This window comes from Oncorhynchus keta, chromosome 30 (assembly GCF_023373465.1).
Source record: "Oncorhynchus keta strain PuntledgeMale-10-30-2019 chromosome 30, Oket_V2, whole genome shotgun sequence".
Taxonomy (NCBI): Eukaryota; Metazoa; Chordata; class Actinopteri; order Salmoniformes; family Salmonidae; genus Oncorhynchus; species Oncorhynchus keta.
Window position 1 is genome coordinate 48,449,889 of NC_068450.1, and position 17,449 is coordinate 48,467,337.

General features: G+C 41.8%; 1 protein-coding gene across 1 annotated transcript in view; it reads left to right on the forward strand.

Moving 5' to 3' along the window:
• Positions 1–7,485: 7,485 nt before the first annotated feature.
• LOC118363656 (NALCN channel auxiliary factor 1-like) overlaps positions 7,486–17,449 on the forward strand; it is an 88,367-nt gene continuing 78,403 nt past the window's right edge. The window contains exon 1 of the mRNA XM_035744737.2: positions 7,486–8,740. Coding sequence (XP_035600630.1) covers positions 8,036–8,740 — 705 coding nt within the window. The 5' untranslated portion in view covers positions 7,486–8,035. The remainder of the gene's footprint in view (positions 8,741–17,449) is intronic.

Consider the following 17,449-nt stretch of genomic DNA (forward strand, 5'->3'; position numbering starts at 1 on the left):
CTGCCCAGCGCCGCCAGTCTGCCCAGCGCCGCCAGTGCCGCCAGTCTGCCCAGCGCCGCCAGTGCCGCCAGTCTGCCCAGCGCCGCAAGTGCCGCCAGTCTGCCCAGCGCAGCCAGTGCTGCCAGCCTGCATGGAGCAGCCAGAGCTGCCAGTCTGCATAGAGCTGCCAGTCTGCATGAAGCAGCCAGAGCTGCCAGTCTGCATGGAGCAGCCAGAGCTGCCAGTCTGGAAATGAGCTTTAAAACAGTATAATGATCTGTTTAGGGGTTGTGCTAGGGGGAAATGAAATTCACAAAGCAAATCTCACTCCAAGCTTTCTTCAAAAGTTGGTAGCCCTGCGTTTCAATGTTATGAAAATACATTTGTTTGCTTTATACATTTTCATAGAGTTTGTCTTCAGTTGAGTTTATATGTGGGGTTTTGCCCCCGTCCCACCCCCATGGGAGCCTCTTCCCTAGAGTCCAAAATCTGTATCACATTCTGCGCATGTGATTCTCTACGTCTACTTTATGCACGCCTTTTTTTGTCACCCAACCTTCACATTTCTCACTGTCAATTGTGAATGATAGTTTTTCAAGTTTTACCGGTGAAATGTCCATACAGCATCTGCATGCCAATCATTTGATTTCAGTCAATTTCATTGGAATATGCATTTACATTTTCTTGAGTTATGTACAGTGTTGTTCTGAATTAGGTACAGTGAGTGAATCTTCGAGTTGATGGTGTTAAGAAATTGTAACATACCTGTGTTATTTTACAATCAAAGAACATATTTTACCCAGTGTGTGTGCTGTTGATTTTTGGCTGCATTAAACAAAACATTTGACCATTTGCAAATTCATCCTAAAATCTCATAAAAAATAGGTAGTGTTTTTCGTCTTACAGTAACATTATACTATGCTATTATATTAGTTTATGTTATGTACAGTGCCTTCAGAAAATATTCATACCTGAATTCAAAATGTATTAAATATATTTTCTTCTCTTACCCATCTATACACCATACCCAATAATGACAAACTAAAAACATGTTTTTAGACATTTTTGCAAATATCTTGAACATTATGTATAGAAATATTGAATTTACATAAGTATTAAACTCCTAGTGAATACTTTGTAGAAGCACCTTTGGCAGCAATTACAACTGTGCGTCTTTCTGGGTAAGCCTCTAAGAGCTTTCCACACCTGGATTGTGCAACAATTGCCTATTATTCTTTGAAAAATTCTGTAAGCTCTGTGAAATTGGTTGTTGATCTAGCTTAATCTGACATATTTTGATGGGGATTTTTTTATTATGTTACTGGGTGTCTTAATCGGACACAAATTAAAAGAAAATAACGACCAGAATTCCGAAGCCACAGAGGACGCAGCCACACTTTGGTCTGAGAGACACTGTTGATCATCCGTACAGCCTTGCTATTCTTCTCCTGGTCCTGAATGACCAAGTGCCTCCCATTTGTGGAGCCCTTCCTTGTTGATGTTACTCAGAGGCTGTGGACCTTCCCATTGTAGATGGAAAGAGGCTGGAAGGGCATCACAGATTGGGAGTGCAGAGCACCTTGAGCACTTTACTGAGGAAGTCTGGGTCTCTGACCTCCAGGTAAGTGAGGTGACAGAGGTACAGAGGGACGGGAACTCTTCGATCCAGTAGCTCAGGCAGCATGCGCTTCCGCTCCAGACAGTCTCTGAACAGCGGCTCCTCACAAACTCATGGCTAAGGACCAGCAGCACCTTCTGACTCTCCTGGTTTCAGTCAAACATGTTCTCCAACACGGTACAGCTGGGGACAAAGGTCCTCTCATGGTAAGCAGAACTGCAGGCCGTAGGACTCAGTCAGTGCTTCTGTAGCTGAAGAAGATGTGGTAGCTTTCCCCCTCTCTCAAGCTGATGTTGATCCTCATCTCGCCAGTCTCAATCAAGTTGGTACAATAAAAATAGATAAGATAATTTAGATAATGTTTTTAGGATTACAATTATTTGTAAGATTCTTTAAATACACAAAACCTATAATAACAGCTTTTTTTAAAAGGTATTCCTACAGTAGATAGAAAGAAGGTGAGAAGATCTGGTAATCTGCCCTGAAAATCAGTAAAACCTTTAATTATGTGTAAATAATAATCACATACGTAGTACTACTGCATGTGTGTAAACTGTTAAAAAAATATGACACCTGCCATTCTAACAATTGCAAAACTATCAGGATTTGTATGAACCTCTATCAGGAAGGGCTTTAAAGGTGAACTACACCAGAGTAAGAGGAAAAGAGAGCAGTGTTGCCAACTTAGTGAATTTGTCGCTATATTTAGCGAGTATTCAGACCCCTCTAGCGACACATTTTTAAAAAATCGACTGCCGACAAATCTAGCAACTTTTTCTTGTCTTATTGTCTTATTGCGGCCCACGCTTGGATTGCGTCCTACCTGACAGGTCGCTCCTACCAGGTGGCGTGGCGAGAATCTGTCTCCTCACCACGCGCTCTCACCACTGGTGTCCCCCAGGGCTCTGTTCTAGGCCCTCTCCTATTCTCGCTATACACCAAGTCACTTGGCTCTGTCATAACCTCACATGGTCTCTCCTATCATTGCTATGCAGATGACACACAATTAATCTTCTCCTTTCCCCCTTCTGATGACCAGGTGGCGAATCGCATCTCTGCATGTCTGGCAGACATATCAGTGTGGATGACGGATCACCACCTCAAGCTGAACCTCGGCAAGACGGAGCTGCTCTTCCTCCCGGGAAGGACTGCCCGTTCCATGATCTCGCCATCACGGTTGACAACTCCATTGTGTCCTCCTCCCAGAGCGCTAAGAACCTTGGCGTGATCCTGGACAACACCCTGTCGTTCTCAACTAACATCAAGGCGGTGGCCCGTTCCTGTAGGTTCATGCTCTACAACATCTGCAGAGTACGACCCTGCCTCACACAAGAAGCGGCGCAGGTCCTAATCCAGGCACTTGTCATCTCCCGTCTGGATTACTGCAACTCGCTGTTGGCTGGGCTCCCTGCCTGTGCCATTAAACCCCTACAACTCATCCAGAACGCCGCAGCCCGTCTGGTGTTCAACCTTCCCAAGTTCTCTCACGTCACCCCGCTCCTCCGCTCTCTCCACTGGCTTCCAGTTGAAGCTCGCATCTGCTACAAGACCATGGTGCTTGCCTACGGAGCTGTGAGGGGAACGGCACCTCAGTACCTCCAGGCTCTGATCAGGCCCTACACCCAAACAAGGGCACTGCGTTCATCCACCTCTGGCCTGCTCGCCTCCCTACCACTGAGGAAGTACAGTTCCCGCTCAGCCCAGTCAAAACTGTTCGCTGCTCTGGCTCCCCAATGGTGGAACAAACTCCCTCACGACGCCAGGACAGCGGAGTCAATCACCACCTTCCGGAGACACCTGAAACCCCACCTCTTTAAGGAATACCTAGGATAGGATAAAGTAATCCTTCTCACCCCCCCCCCCCTTAAGATTTAGATGCACTATTGTAAAGTGACTATTCTACTGGATGTCATAAGGTGAATGCACCAATTTGTAAGTCGCTCTGGATAAGAGCGTCTGCTAAATGACTTAAATGTAATGTAAATGTGTAGGAGTCAGGTGCAAGAGAGCAGGGATGTCGGAGAAGCGTGTTTTAACAGACAGTCCACCAATACAAAAATGGCACAGTCGAAAATACAAACTACGCTCTCGATACTGAGAACTGGTGCAAACGCACGGAGGAACAAACACTGTTCCGACACTCAAATACACGTGCGTAACCGTGAAAACAACAAACTGTAAATACAATCGAGCACAATACACAAGTCTAATCCCGCACAAACTAAGGCAGACAACAGGTTACCCTTATACACACAGATATTAACGCAAATGAAACCAGGTGTGAAAAAGAATCACAGACAAAACAAACAGAAAAGGAAAAAGGGATCAGTGGTGGCTAGTAAATCGGCGACGCCGACCGCGGAGCGCCACCCGAACAGGGAGAGGAGTTACCTTCGGTAGAAGTCGTGACCACTTCTTTATTTACCGAGTCACTGGTGCTTCCTGCTTTAGTTGTTGCTTGTTGTTGCTTGTAAGCAGGAATCAGGAGGATATAATTATGGTCAGATTTGCCAAATGGAGGGCGAAGGGAGAGCTTTGTATGTGTCTCTGTGTGTGGAGTAAAGGTGGTCTAGAGTTTTTTTTCCTCTGGTTGCACATTTAACATGCTGGTAGAAATGAGGTAAAACGGATTTAAGTTTCCCTGCATTAAAGTCCCCGGCCACTAGGAGCTCCGTGCGGACATAGTGCTAGCATCGGTTTATAGACAGATACGAAAAATATAGATGAAAAATCTCTTGGTATATAGTGTGATTTACAGCTTATCCTGAGATACTCTACCTCAGGCGAGCAAAACCTTGAGACTTCCTTAATGTAAGATTTAGTGCAGCAGCTGTTGTTTACAAATATACACAGACCGCTACCCCTTGTCTTAATGGTTGCAGCTGTTCTATCTTGCCGATACAGTGTAAACCCCGCCAGCTGTATTTTAACCATGTAATGGGTGTGTGTTGGTGGCAGGGAAGTCAGGCGCAGGAGAACGAACTTGGTAAAAACGGAGTTGTTTAATAAATGCTGATAAAACTCCAAAAACAAAAATTACCCCCTTTTCTCACCAATTTTCATTATATCTAATTGGTAGTTACAGTCTTGTCTAATCACTGCAACTGCTGTACAGACTCGGGAGAGGCGAAGGATGAGAGCCATGCGTCGTCTGAAACATGACCCAACCAAGCCGCACTACTTCTTGACACAATGCCTACTTAACCCAGAATCCAGCCACACCAATGTGTCAGAGGAAACACCGTACACCTGGTGACCGTGTCAGCATGCATGCGCCCGGCCGCCACAGGAGTCGCTAGAGCACGATGGGACAAGGACATTCCTGCCTGCCAAACCCTAACCTAATCCAGACGACACTAGGCCAATTGTTCGCCACCCCATGGGTCTCCCGGTCCCAGCCAGCTGCAACAGAGCCTGGACTCAAACCAGGATCTCTAGTGGCACAACTGCAATGCAGTGCCTTAGAAAACTGCGCCAGTAGGGAGGCCTCAGATATTATACTTTCTAAGGTGCCGTTGGTAGGATATTCGTGATCGTAGCTTGTCTATTTTGTTATCCAATGTTTGTACGTTAGCTAATAGGACTGATGGTAGAGGCACATTACCCACTCGCCATCAGATCCTTATAAGGCACCCATTACCTATGTCCCCAATATCTCTGTCTCTTTCAAACGCGAATGACGGGGATGAGGGCATTTCCAGGTGTCTGAAGTAAATCCTTTGCGTCAGACTCGTTAAAGAAAAAATCTTCATCCAGTACGAGGTGAGTAATCGCTGTCCTGATATCCAGAAGCTCTTTTCAGTCATAAGAGACGGTGACAGAAACATTAGATATAAAATAAGTTACAAATAAAGCGAAAAAACACACAAAATAGCACAATTGGTTAAGAGCCCGTAAAACGGAAGTCATCTACCTTCTGCGCCATTCAACTTTAACATATCAGCTAACCACATCATATGATATAGCAATCTGATGCCTAATTGTGGAGCCCATACTTGATTCATAACTGATACTTAAGAATGTAGGATGTTTTTAATGAGATCAACAAGAAAAAGACAATATTGCAAAAATTGTCAGACATTAGTATATGATACATCAAAAAGACACCACACAACAAACTACCAATAGCAGGTGTTTCTCATAAGCAATGAAGTAGTAGCCTGCCTTTCTACTCCATATGGTGTGTGTGTGTGTGCCTGCTCTATTATCAATAATTGTTTCCTGGAATGCATCTATGTTTGCATAACCAATTCTGTGTAAATCCTGAAAATCTTCAATCCGTCCCTCCTGTTAACCCGCCATGTCAAGTGTGTTTGCGTGTCATTGTCTTTGCATGCATACTGTATGTGTGTATGCATGTGGTCATTGGATTTGTGTATATACAGTATGTGCGTATACATTAGTGTTTGATTGTGTTTCTGTGGTGTATTTGAGTTTCTGAGTGTTTATATTGCTTTCTGCTGCATATACGTCTTTTTGTGTGTGTGTGTGTGTGAGAGAGAGAGAGAGATTTATAAAGAAGGAAATTCAATAAGACAGACAGAAATAAATATATATTTTTTCTCTATCAGCAAACCTCTGATCAACTTATCTGTCTGTATCATCTACACTGCACTCTACTGTATATAGCACATCTCTCAGACCAGCTACCTCTCAGACAACTGGGCCCATATTCTTAAAGCATCTCATAGTAAGAGTGCTGATGTAGCTTCAGTTTGAACTTTTGATCACAATGAAAAAGATCACATGGACAAGGGGGACCTGATCCTTGATCAGCACTCCCACTCTGAGAAGCTTTATAAATATGACCCCTGACCTCAGTTCAGTTTCTCGTCTGTGGCCAATTGTCTATAGATTGCAGTCATCAATGGCAAGGACTCAAAGTGATGCAGAATAATTCCAAATGCATGATCGAGTGTTACTTTCCACTGACCTTCCCTCATGCTTTACTTTGGGTCAACTGGGTATTTACAAAGGATCCGTGAAGGAGTAGTAAAGACAAGACATTTGTATGGAGAATAGAGAAGGAACTAACAAGTATTCTACAGGAGAGAAGGAAGAGAAGCTGAAATTAGTTCAAGGAGCTTTGTTGCCAGGAATCTTTACCAAAGCTCATCTAGCTATTCACCTGTTTTATGCACTCTGGATCATCAGTTATTTAACTGTTTAAATGAGAAATAAAAACTTTTGTTTGGTTTTTAAATGGTGTGTTTCAAATGTATATTTTATTGCAGTGTATAGGCTATACTATTTGTTTTGTATTTGAAGGACTGTTGCAAGATAAGCCTGTGGGATAAAAGAGAAACAAACAAACAACAAGGTCCACAGCCAAACAAACCACACAATACATGATCAGTGTCATTGGATTCAACCCTGAACCCATGTCACCCTGAATGATTGATTGTTCCATGAATAAATGTTATATTGTTGTTATATAAACGTTATAATGATTGTATAATGACATGCACTTGATGAACATGTCAGACATAGCAAATGAAAGGAGTGTGGGTATGTTTCTTTCTTTTGACCTTGATGGAAGTATTCACATGGCCATAATTCAGTAATAATTCAAAAATAATGCATGCATACAGAACACACTAAGTGTATTTTTTTTGTATTCAACTCCACTAGTGGGGGAACCCTTACATAAATCAAATCTTTCCCGGGTTTCAGGATCATTCATATCACTCGAACGCTATGGCTGCGTTTTGTGACTGATGCTAAATATTTCATATTCAATTTTGTCATCTGTTAGGCTACTTGTTGAGCAGACTCTCCTGTCTCTCGAGTCCACACTATTTCCTATCATCTGTTTTAGCTTTTAGAGGAGCTGGATGGCAACTGATGCTGCACCTTCTGAAAACAGACCCTCCAGGCGCGTCAGAATGGAACGGTCGCAGCGCTAAAGATGTCGCGCACGATACGATACAAAAAAGTGTTTCAAGAAGAACATGATGGCGGAAATTAACCCAGGACCAAGATGACATTGGACATCAAAATACAACTTCTCAGGCATTTTGCCGCCTAGCAGACACGGAAGCGAAAATCACTGGGCTGACATAGAACCCAGCCTTCATCTGAGAGCCACGACCGGCGGATTCAAGTCGAACGTAAAATGCAGGTTGCCGTAAAGCGTGGACCAGTGCTGAGCGCAGGCTAGAGGAGAGGAGGGGGAAGCGAGACATGTTGCTACAGAAAACTAGCATCTTCATCGGAGAGCCATGGAGAACGCGGCCCCATCAAATCACGGTTTAATCTCCTCCAACATATTACTTGAATGTGAATTACAGATAATCGCGGTGGTAAACCAGCAGCACTACCTATACGACCCAACATTTAAGAGGTAAAAAACGTAAATTTAGACCCCAAGTCAATGAATGTTGCGGCAGAGAAACCCCCACGGTGGAGTCGGCCGGTGAAGAAGCGCGTTCCCAAAATATGACCTGGGGTGCTTGGACGTGTCTGCAGCAAGAAGACGGCTTCAAAATCTGGCTAGAACCCCGCGAGAACGAAAAACCATTCGCCGACTCAGAGAGGGCCCAGAGATGGCGACTGTCCTTGGCTTCACTCTTGTTTCTAACCATTCTGCTCTCTGATCACTTATGGTTCTGCGCCGAGGCGAAATTGACAAGGACCCGTGATAAGTTTGCATTGACGGACATGGGAGTTTACCCGTCTGCAAACCCCATCCCATCATCCAGCCTCCGTTTAGCACACAGCAGCCTCAGAGAAAACGAATATGCTATTTTTATAGGGAATTCTACCAAACCTTTGTGGCGACTTGAAACTTGCCACCACGATAGTTTATCTAAAAACTGCTTTACTTTTGATGACGCCGATCATTTGTGCAAGGACCTTTCGGAAAAAGAACGGACCCGGACAGTAAATATAAGTGATTTGTACCTTTCATTTTGTAATTCTTATTCTCTTTTGGATTTGTTTTACGGATCTACGAGTCCGGACAATTTGAACTGCAGTCTTGACGTGCTTTTTGATGGCGATGTGGCGAGGTGCAGCCTGTGCGTCCAGGCGTACCAGCGCTACGACCAACACGCCCTGGAGAAATATGAGGAATTTGAGTTTATGACTCAGAAATATGAAACGGATGCATATTCAGTGAGAACATGCATGGATGAATGCAAGGTAGGCTGACGGGGATCATCCCCCAATCTGTTGATTTTTGCTAAATAGATACAGTTTGGTCCCATACAGTCGTCAATCGTCATGGTAACGGATGGCAGATTCAAGGAGATCCTTTGCTCTCTTATCAGAAGGTTCAAGCAGGATGAGAAGCATATGGCCTTGTACTCTAAGGTCTTTCATGTGTGTGCCTTTGGTTGCTTTTCCCCCAATTGAGGAGTTTTAAATCGGTTGTGGAATGGAGAAAGGGCCAGGCCTTTAGGTGTCATAACTTTGCTTCCACAGGCTTCACAATATCACCAGAAGTAGGCTATTATTTCCAAGCAAATATCAGCCATATTTACATGTTAATTTTTTCTGTAAATTATGATATTTTATTTTAGTGCTAGGCTAGTATATGGCAAAGACTACAGTAGCTGCTACTATTTTCCTATTCCCATTTGTGGTGCGCATGCGGTGTAGCGGCCACTCGGTGCCAGGTGTTCCGCCATGGCCACCCCACTCCACATTGAGTACATTTCAATAACGTTATTAGGGAACCGGTGGCTTCCATGCCTAATCCGCTGGAAAGGTCTTCCCCCCGTCGCATTTGGCACTGCTTGCTCGTTATTCGCCCGCTGTAGCCCAGGGCAGCATTTTTTTCAGTCGTAAACTCGACAATGGCGTTGACACAGAATTACGACAGCTGCTCTCTTTTTATCGCATAATTTATACCTTAAATATGATCATGTGGCCTGGAGGAAGCTTAGACCCTGTAGTTTTGTTTTACACTTCACCGACTGGTTGGTGAAGAGCCATTAAAAAAGAGGCCTATGTTCCAGTGTGTCCTTGCCATCTCTATTCGGCAATCGTATGCAACATTCACGAGTAGCCTGCTTGGAAAATATAGTTTATTCTGCATTCAGGGTTTTTGGTGTCAGATATCCTGTGCTCTTATAGGTTCAGTATAGAATTGTTGTATATTTTCTATTTGATTCTTTAAAATCCGCCACTATGGACTCGGATGAGAGCTGTCCATGGTTCTGAAATCAATCTATAGAAAGCCGAAGCTCCAAGCGAATGGCAGCCATGCGGTCAGTATTCATAAACCAGTTAGTGAAAACAAACAATAAACAAACAAAACACGGTGTGGGGTCGAATTGCTCCTAGACACGATCTTCAGTCAATTTTGCATTTCTCCAACTAATGGTTAAGGCTAGGATTGGGAGTGGGGGGAATGGGGCACCACCTGAAGTGCTCAATGAACACAGGTGTTTGTAAACCCTACAGGAGTCATGATAATAGTGTGTGTGTGTGTGGTGCTGAAAGACAGCTCCCAGCCTCCCACCAATAGGCCAGGAATCACTGTGATGAGGATGCAGTAATAGCCACACTATTCTTTTCACAATTCTGTCAGGATACTTTTGGCAGGATGCTTTCATTCATGTGGAGCTTATTGTGGCTCGATAATGATGAGATAACAAAAAACAAAAACATTGGCCTACATGCTCATATTTGTTTGATAATTATCAAGGAATATCTCCATCACTACTAAAGGTTTGTTTTCTGTCTTTTCAGTTGATTTGTTAATTTTTTCTTTTGACTTTCATCCTCTTTTTCTGTCTATCTGTCTCATCCTCTCATCCAGTATCCCATCCGTCCATCCCTGGTTTTGACAGGCAGATGATGGATGTTGAGGGCATCACTGTAAACCCCAAAGCATGTTTTACTCAAATACGTCTAGTAAGTTGTACTCAAAGTCAATTAAAAGTCATTATTACTTAAAATGTTAATGTGGCACTGACTCGAAACTAAATGAGAAGTCATACCAACATTTTTTTTAAAGATACAGAATGATAACAAACAAACTTTTTTTCCCAGCATGTTGATTTTATATAATTGTTTTTAATATCTGTGTTTTGGCATGTACATTGAGTGATTGATTGATTCGATGTTATGCTACACAAAATACTTTTTTGTAAACTAATCCAATTATTTAATTTTCGCCTTCGCAGTCATTATGAATGCAGGTTGTGGGTGAATACAAATCTCAACTGTTGGATAGCCTAATGCAGGCTAGATTCCAATAGGAATTATCAAAGCCAGTATAATGGCATTTACAATTAGTGTTTCAATATTCTAGTAATTTTCCCAGGTTTTCCAGAAATCCTGGTTGGAAGATTACTGGAAAAAATGTTTGGGAAAGTTTGGTAAATTTTGCAACCCTACTTGCAGGCCTGATGTGGCCTGTAAAAACTATGAGTTTCAGGCCACTGTATAACGCCTTTCGGTATATGTAATGGTTCAATTATAATGATAATATTAACCTAGGAACTCAGTTGGGGAAGGCCAAAGGACTGAAAATGTATGAATTCAACAACCATCTCTTAGTCACTAACAAATACAGTCATCGGTGGTAACTATATAATTCAATCGAAAAGATAAGGCACACTCGGAAATCAGGCGTGGCTTAGTGGGGGCAGTCAACTAATAATATACCTTACAAAAAAAAAATGCATTTGTATTACTCACATGAAGGTAGTACTGCTCACTTCAGCTATTTAAGTTTCTTAACTTATTTTTAGGTTAGTCGGTTTACTCAAAATGTTTGAGTAGCCAGAACTTATCCGGTTTTAAGGTGTTGGGTGTGTTGTTATTAACTTTGCAATACAGCGGGCTCCAAAATTACTGGCACACCTGACTTGCAATGCACAAACAATACTTAAAAAATATAAACAATATCATTATAGAGATAATCAAAAAATACCAGCACGCGAGAAATACTGTACTTTATTAATGTTTTAATGGAACCCACCAAAAACATTTTTTGATTTAATTAAAAATCAATGTCCTCCAAATCAAGGTTTCACAATGAACAAATATAACAAATTAAACCAGGAATTAAATTCCACTTATTTAAGTTTATCTAAGTCTTAAGGAACTATATTGAGCCATTACATTACTTCCTGTTTCACTAGGGTTTAAAAATGAGGTAACACGCATGAAATATCCCTTTGTCATCCAACACCATGAAGAAAACAACAGAACTGGCAGTTCAAAAGAGACAGATGGTCATAGACCTTCATAAATCTGGTAATGGCTACAAAGAAGATCTACAAACAATTGAATATACCACTGAGCACTGTCAGGGCAATTAATAGAACATTCTAATGATATGGAACAGTTGAAACCCTCACGTATAGAAGAAGATGCAAATGCATTTTGCTCCCAGGATAGGGAGGACACAGACGCAAGCGCTTGGAGTTTGCCAAACGTTATTTAAATTATGACTGGAAGAAGGTGCTCTGGTCCGAGGAGACCAAAATTGAACATTTTGGTCAGATACAGCATCAGCATGATTGCCGTCTAAACAGAGATGCATACAAGGAGAGGCCCCTCATACCCACGGTGAAATATGGTGGTGGGTCAGTGATGTTTTGGGGCTGTTTTAATTCCAGAGGTCCAGGGGCACTGGTTAAGATTGATGGCATAATCAATTCCACCAAGTGTCAGGCAATTTTGGCTGACAATCTGGTTGCCTCTGCCAGAAGGCTGGGACTTGGACGTAGGTGGACTTTTCAACAAGACAATGACCCGAAACATACCTCAAGATCCACACAGCAATGGTTCTGTGACAACAAAGTCAATGTTCTGGCATGGCCATCTCAGTCGCCGGACCTCAATCCAATCGAAAACCCGTGGGCTGAGTTGAAGAGGGCAGTTGATAAGAGTAAACCCAAGAATATGAAGGATCTTGAAAGGATCTGCATAGAGGAATGGTCCAAAATCCCTCCAAATGTGTTCCTTAACCTGGTCAAACATTACAGGAAAAGACTCAATGCTGTTATCCTTGCCAGAGGTGGTTACACTAAGTAAACAATGAGGAGTGCCAATAATCATGAAACCTTGATTTTGGTGAAATTTATTTTGTATTAAATAATTGTATGATTTTGGTTGGTTGGTTCCATTGAAACATTAATAAAGTACAGTATTTCTCACATGTTGGTATTTTGAGTTTATCTCTATAATTAATTATATTGTTTATGCATTGCCAGTCAGGGGTGCCAGTAACTTTGGAGCCCACTGTCCAATAATAGTAACGTATTACAGAGCTTCAGTATTGGAACAGTTATTCCAACTCCAACAATCATGCTTGCATCCCAAATGGCACCCTATTCCCTAAATCAATCAATCAATCAATCAATCAATCAATCAATCAATCAATCAATCAATCAATCAAAATGCATTTATAAAGCCCGTTTTACATCAGCCGATGTCACAAAGTAATATACAGAAATCCAGCCTAAAACCCCAAACAACAAGCAATGCAGATGTAGGAGCACAGTCAGAGCCCTCAAAAGTAGGGAATAGGGCGATTTGTGTGTTGTTTCTCTCTTTAACTACATGCTTTTTCCATCGAGTCACTATGTTAGCCTGGTCCTATATCGGTTTGTGCTGACTTGCCAACTCCTATCGTCAATGTTTGGTGTGACAGTGAGAATAGGAGTTGACAAGATAGCGCAAACAGATCTGGGACCAGGCAGGCTAGAGTGGCAATGCGTCACAATATAGTGTGCCTGATGTAGTGCGTTTGGTTGGCCAAATGACTGCTGTCACAAGGTCAGGTTCACAGAGAGGTCACACTTCAGTTGGATGGAAACATCTGGACATAGATACTTGTGGTCCTGTGTGGCTCAGTTGGTAGAGCATGGCACTTGTGGGTGTGTCTGTGTGTTTGTTTAAGTGGGGACTGTTGGCACTTTACATTGGTGGATGGGCCCCTAGTAATGGCTGGAACGGAATTAATGGAATGGTATTAGCCATTACTATGAGCCGTCCTTCCCTCACCACAAGTGAGTGAGTGATCCCTCTGCCCCCCCACACTTTCTAAATGTAATCCGTTACATTTTCCTGTCTAAAATTGTAATCCGTGACCTAACTTTTGTATTATCGAAACTCAGTAACGTAATCTGATTATATTCTGTTACTTTTAGATGACTTTCCCTTTAAGAGGCATTAGAAGAAGACAAAAATGTGTGTTACCAATTGAACAACACCTATTGCAGGATAAATCCATTTTAAAGTTTACATAACTGGCCAAATATGGATTTGACATTTTACTTTATGGGTTGGTGATGTATGCTTCTTCTAACCCATCTCTTTCTACTACATATAATAATAAAATAAAATAAATTTAAATAAATTTACAATTCCAGTCATTCCAATAAATGTTATACCTGTTGATCTTCAAGAATAGGACTTTGAAGTATAGTATATATTAGCTAAATTGTTTTACCTGACCATGACCCCAAAACTAAGGATTTATTAGCCAGCCCAACTCTATTGTTTATGATTTTGATGTCATGGAGGACCGATTGGGCTCATTGATTCGAGGTGAAAAATAAATGCTGCACTCATGGAATGGCATGCTTTGAGTACTACTGAAAAATGCTATTTACATGTGAAAAATGAATGCCATATGCTGCATTTGCTATAGGACTATTGTTCAGCTTTTGTTGGTGACACTTTGATATCTTGATAATATGCAGCTGTTTAAAGGGCAAATCCACAGATGAAACAATTACAAAATCGACATCCCGCCCCTGTTTTGATCAAAAGCTAAGGGATGGGCCTTGCAGAAATGTAACCACTCTCAGGTTAATAGACAGAGCTATGGATGCAAGGACTGACCATCTTTGATATCAAAATGATTGTTTTAACCATTTTATGAGGCTATGCAGTGTTTATTTACATTTCCATTGTTTACAAGCATTGGAAAAGCTTATATTTTGGGTTCTCATGGAGTGTGACAGTTGAACTAAGCTCATAAGGCTGTTTTGAAGAATATAACTTGCCTAAGGAGAATGTAAACGTCCAACTTCAACTGTATACAGTGGGGCAAAAAAGTATTTAGTCAGCCACCAATTGTGCAAGTTCTCCCACTTAAAAAGATGAGAGAGGCCTGTAATTTTCATCATATGTACACTTCAACTATGACAGACAAAATTAGAAGAAAAAAAATCCAGAAAATCACATTGTAGGATTTTCAATGAATGTATTTGCAAATTATGGTGGAAAATAAGTATTCGGTCAATAACAAAAGTTTATCTCAATACTTTGTTATATACCCTTTGTTGGCAATGACAATGGCAATGACAGAGGTCAAACGTTTTCTGTAAGTCTTCACGAGGTTTTCACACACTGTTGCAGATCTCCTCTAGAGCAGTGATGTTTTGGGGCTGTTGCTGGGCAACATGGACTTTCAACTCTATCCAAAGATTTTCTATGGGGTTGAGATCTGAATCCTGGCTAGGCCACTCCAGGACCTTGAAATGCTTCTTACGAAGCCAGTCCTTCGTTGCCCGGGCGGTGTGTTTGGGATCATTGTCATGCTGTCATGCTGAATGACCCAGCCACGTTTCATCTTCAATGCCCTTGCTGATGGAAGGAGGTTTTCACTCAAAATCTCACGATACATGGCCCCATTCATTCTTTCCTTTACACGGATCAGTCGTCTTAGTGCCTTTGCAGAAAAACAGCCCCAAAGCATGATGTTTCCACCCCCATGCTTCACAGTAGGTATGGTGTTCTTTGAATGCAACTCAGCATTCTTTGTCCTCCAAACACAACGAGTTGAGTTTTTACCAAAAAGTTATATTTTGGTTTCATCTGACCATATGACATTCTCCCAATCTTCTTCTGGATCATCCAAATGCTCTCTATGCTCTCTAAACTTCAGACGGGCCTGGACATGTACTGGCTTAAGCAGGGGGACACGTCTGGCACTGCAGGATTTGAGTCCCTGGCGGCGTAGTGTGTTACTGATGGTAGGCTTTGTTACTTTGGTCCCAGGTCTCTGCAGGTCATTCACTAGGTCCCCCCGTGTGGTTCTGGGATTTTTGCTCACCGTTCTTGTGATCATTTTGACCCCACGGGGTGAGATCTTACGTGGAGCCCCAGATCGAGTGAGATTATCAGTGGTCTTGTATGTCTTCCATTTCCTAATAATTGCTCCCACAGTTGATTTCTTCAAACCAAGCTGCTTACCTATTGCATATTCAATCTTCCCAGCCTGGTGCAGGTCTACAATTTTGTTCCTGGTGTCCTTTGACAGCTCTTTGGTCTTTGCCATAGTGGAGTTTGGAATGTGACTGTTTGAGGTTGTGGACAGGTGTATTTTATACTGATAACAAGTTCAAACAGATGCCATTAATACAGGTAACGAGTGGAGGACAGAGGACCCTCTTAAAGAAGAAGTTACAGGTCTGTGAGAGCCAGAAATCTTGCTTGTTTGTAGGTGACCAAATACTTATTTTCCACCATAATTTACAAATAAATTAATTAACAATTCTACAATGTGATTTTCTGGATTTTTTCCCTCATTTTGTCTGTCATAGTTGAAGTGTACCTATGATGAAAATTACAGGCCTCTCTCATCTTTTTAAGTTGGAGAACTTGCACAATTGGTGGCAGACTAAATACTTTTTTGCCCCACATATATATACACAGTTGAAGTTGGAAGTTTACATACACCTTAGCCAAATACATTTAAACCCAGTTTTTCCGTAACAATTCCCTGTCTTAGGAAAGTAAGGATCACCACTCTATTTTAAGAATGTGAAATGTCAGAATAATAGTAGAGAGAATTATTTATTTCAGCTTTTATTTCTTTCATCATATTCCCAGTGGGTCAGAAGTTTGCATACATTCAATTCGTTTTTGGTATTTGGCCTTGCTCGCACACGCTTTTTCAGTTCTGCTCACAAATTGTCTATAGGATTGAGGTCAGGGCTTTGTGATGGCCACTCCAATACCTTAACTTTTTTGGCCTTAAGCCATTTTGCCACAAGTTTGGAAGTATGCTTGGGGTCATTGTCCATTTGGAAGACCCATTTGTGACCAAGCTTTAACTTCCTGACTGACGTCTTGAGATCTTGATATGCTTCAATATATCCACATAATTTCCTTGCCTCATGATGCAATCTATTTTGTGAAATGCACCAGTCCCCTCCTGCAGCAAAGCACCCCCACAACATGATGGTGCCACTCCTGTGCTTCACGGTTGGGATGGTGTTCTTCAGCTTGCATGCGTCCCCTTTTTTCCTCCAAACATAACGATGGTCATTATGGCCAAACAGTTATATTTTTGTTTCATCAGACCAGAGGACATTTCTCCAAAATCTACAATATTTTTCCCCATGTGCAGTTGCAAACCTTAGTCTGGCTTTTTTTTATGGAGGTTTTGGGGTAGTGGCTTCTTCCTTGCTGAGTGGCCCTTCAGGTTATGTCGATATAGGACTCGTTTTACTGTGGATATAGATAGTTTTGTACCCATTTCCTCCAGCATCTTCACAAAGTCCTTTGCTATATTATATAGTGTGTATATATATATATAAATATATAAATCCTAAAATGGATGTAGCAACTATCAAAATTGTGCAAGCTTGAGGATGTGTCAATTAGGCCTGTGGATTTTATTTTTTATCAGCATGAATTTGATTGAGCAATTTAAGCCTTACATTTATTCCATAGGCTTGCACGCACTATGCAGCTGTTGAAAGAGCACATTTTTCACTGTCTGTCCACTGGTTTCAAAAACAATGAATGATAGGCAGGTTAAACTTCTTGAATTCAACCATTATTAGGTTCAAATACACATTTCGTTTTGTGAACAGCCATTCACAACAACCACAATCCGTGAGGCACAGATAGATAAATGAGAGAGCAGCAGTG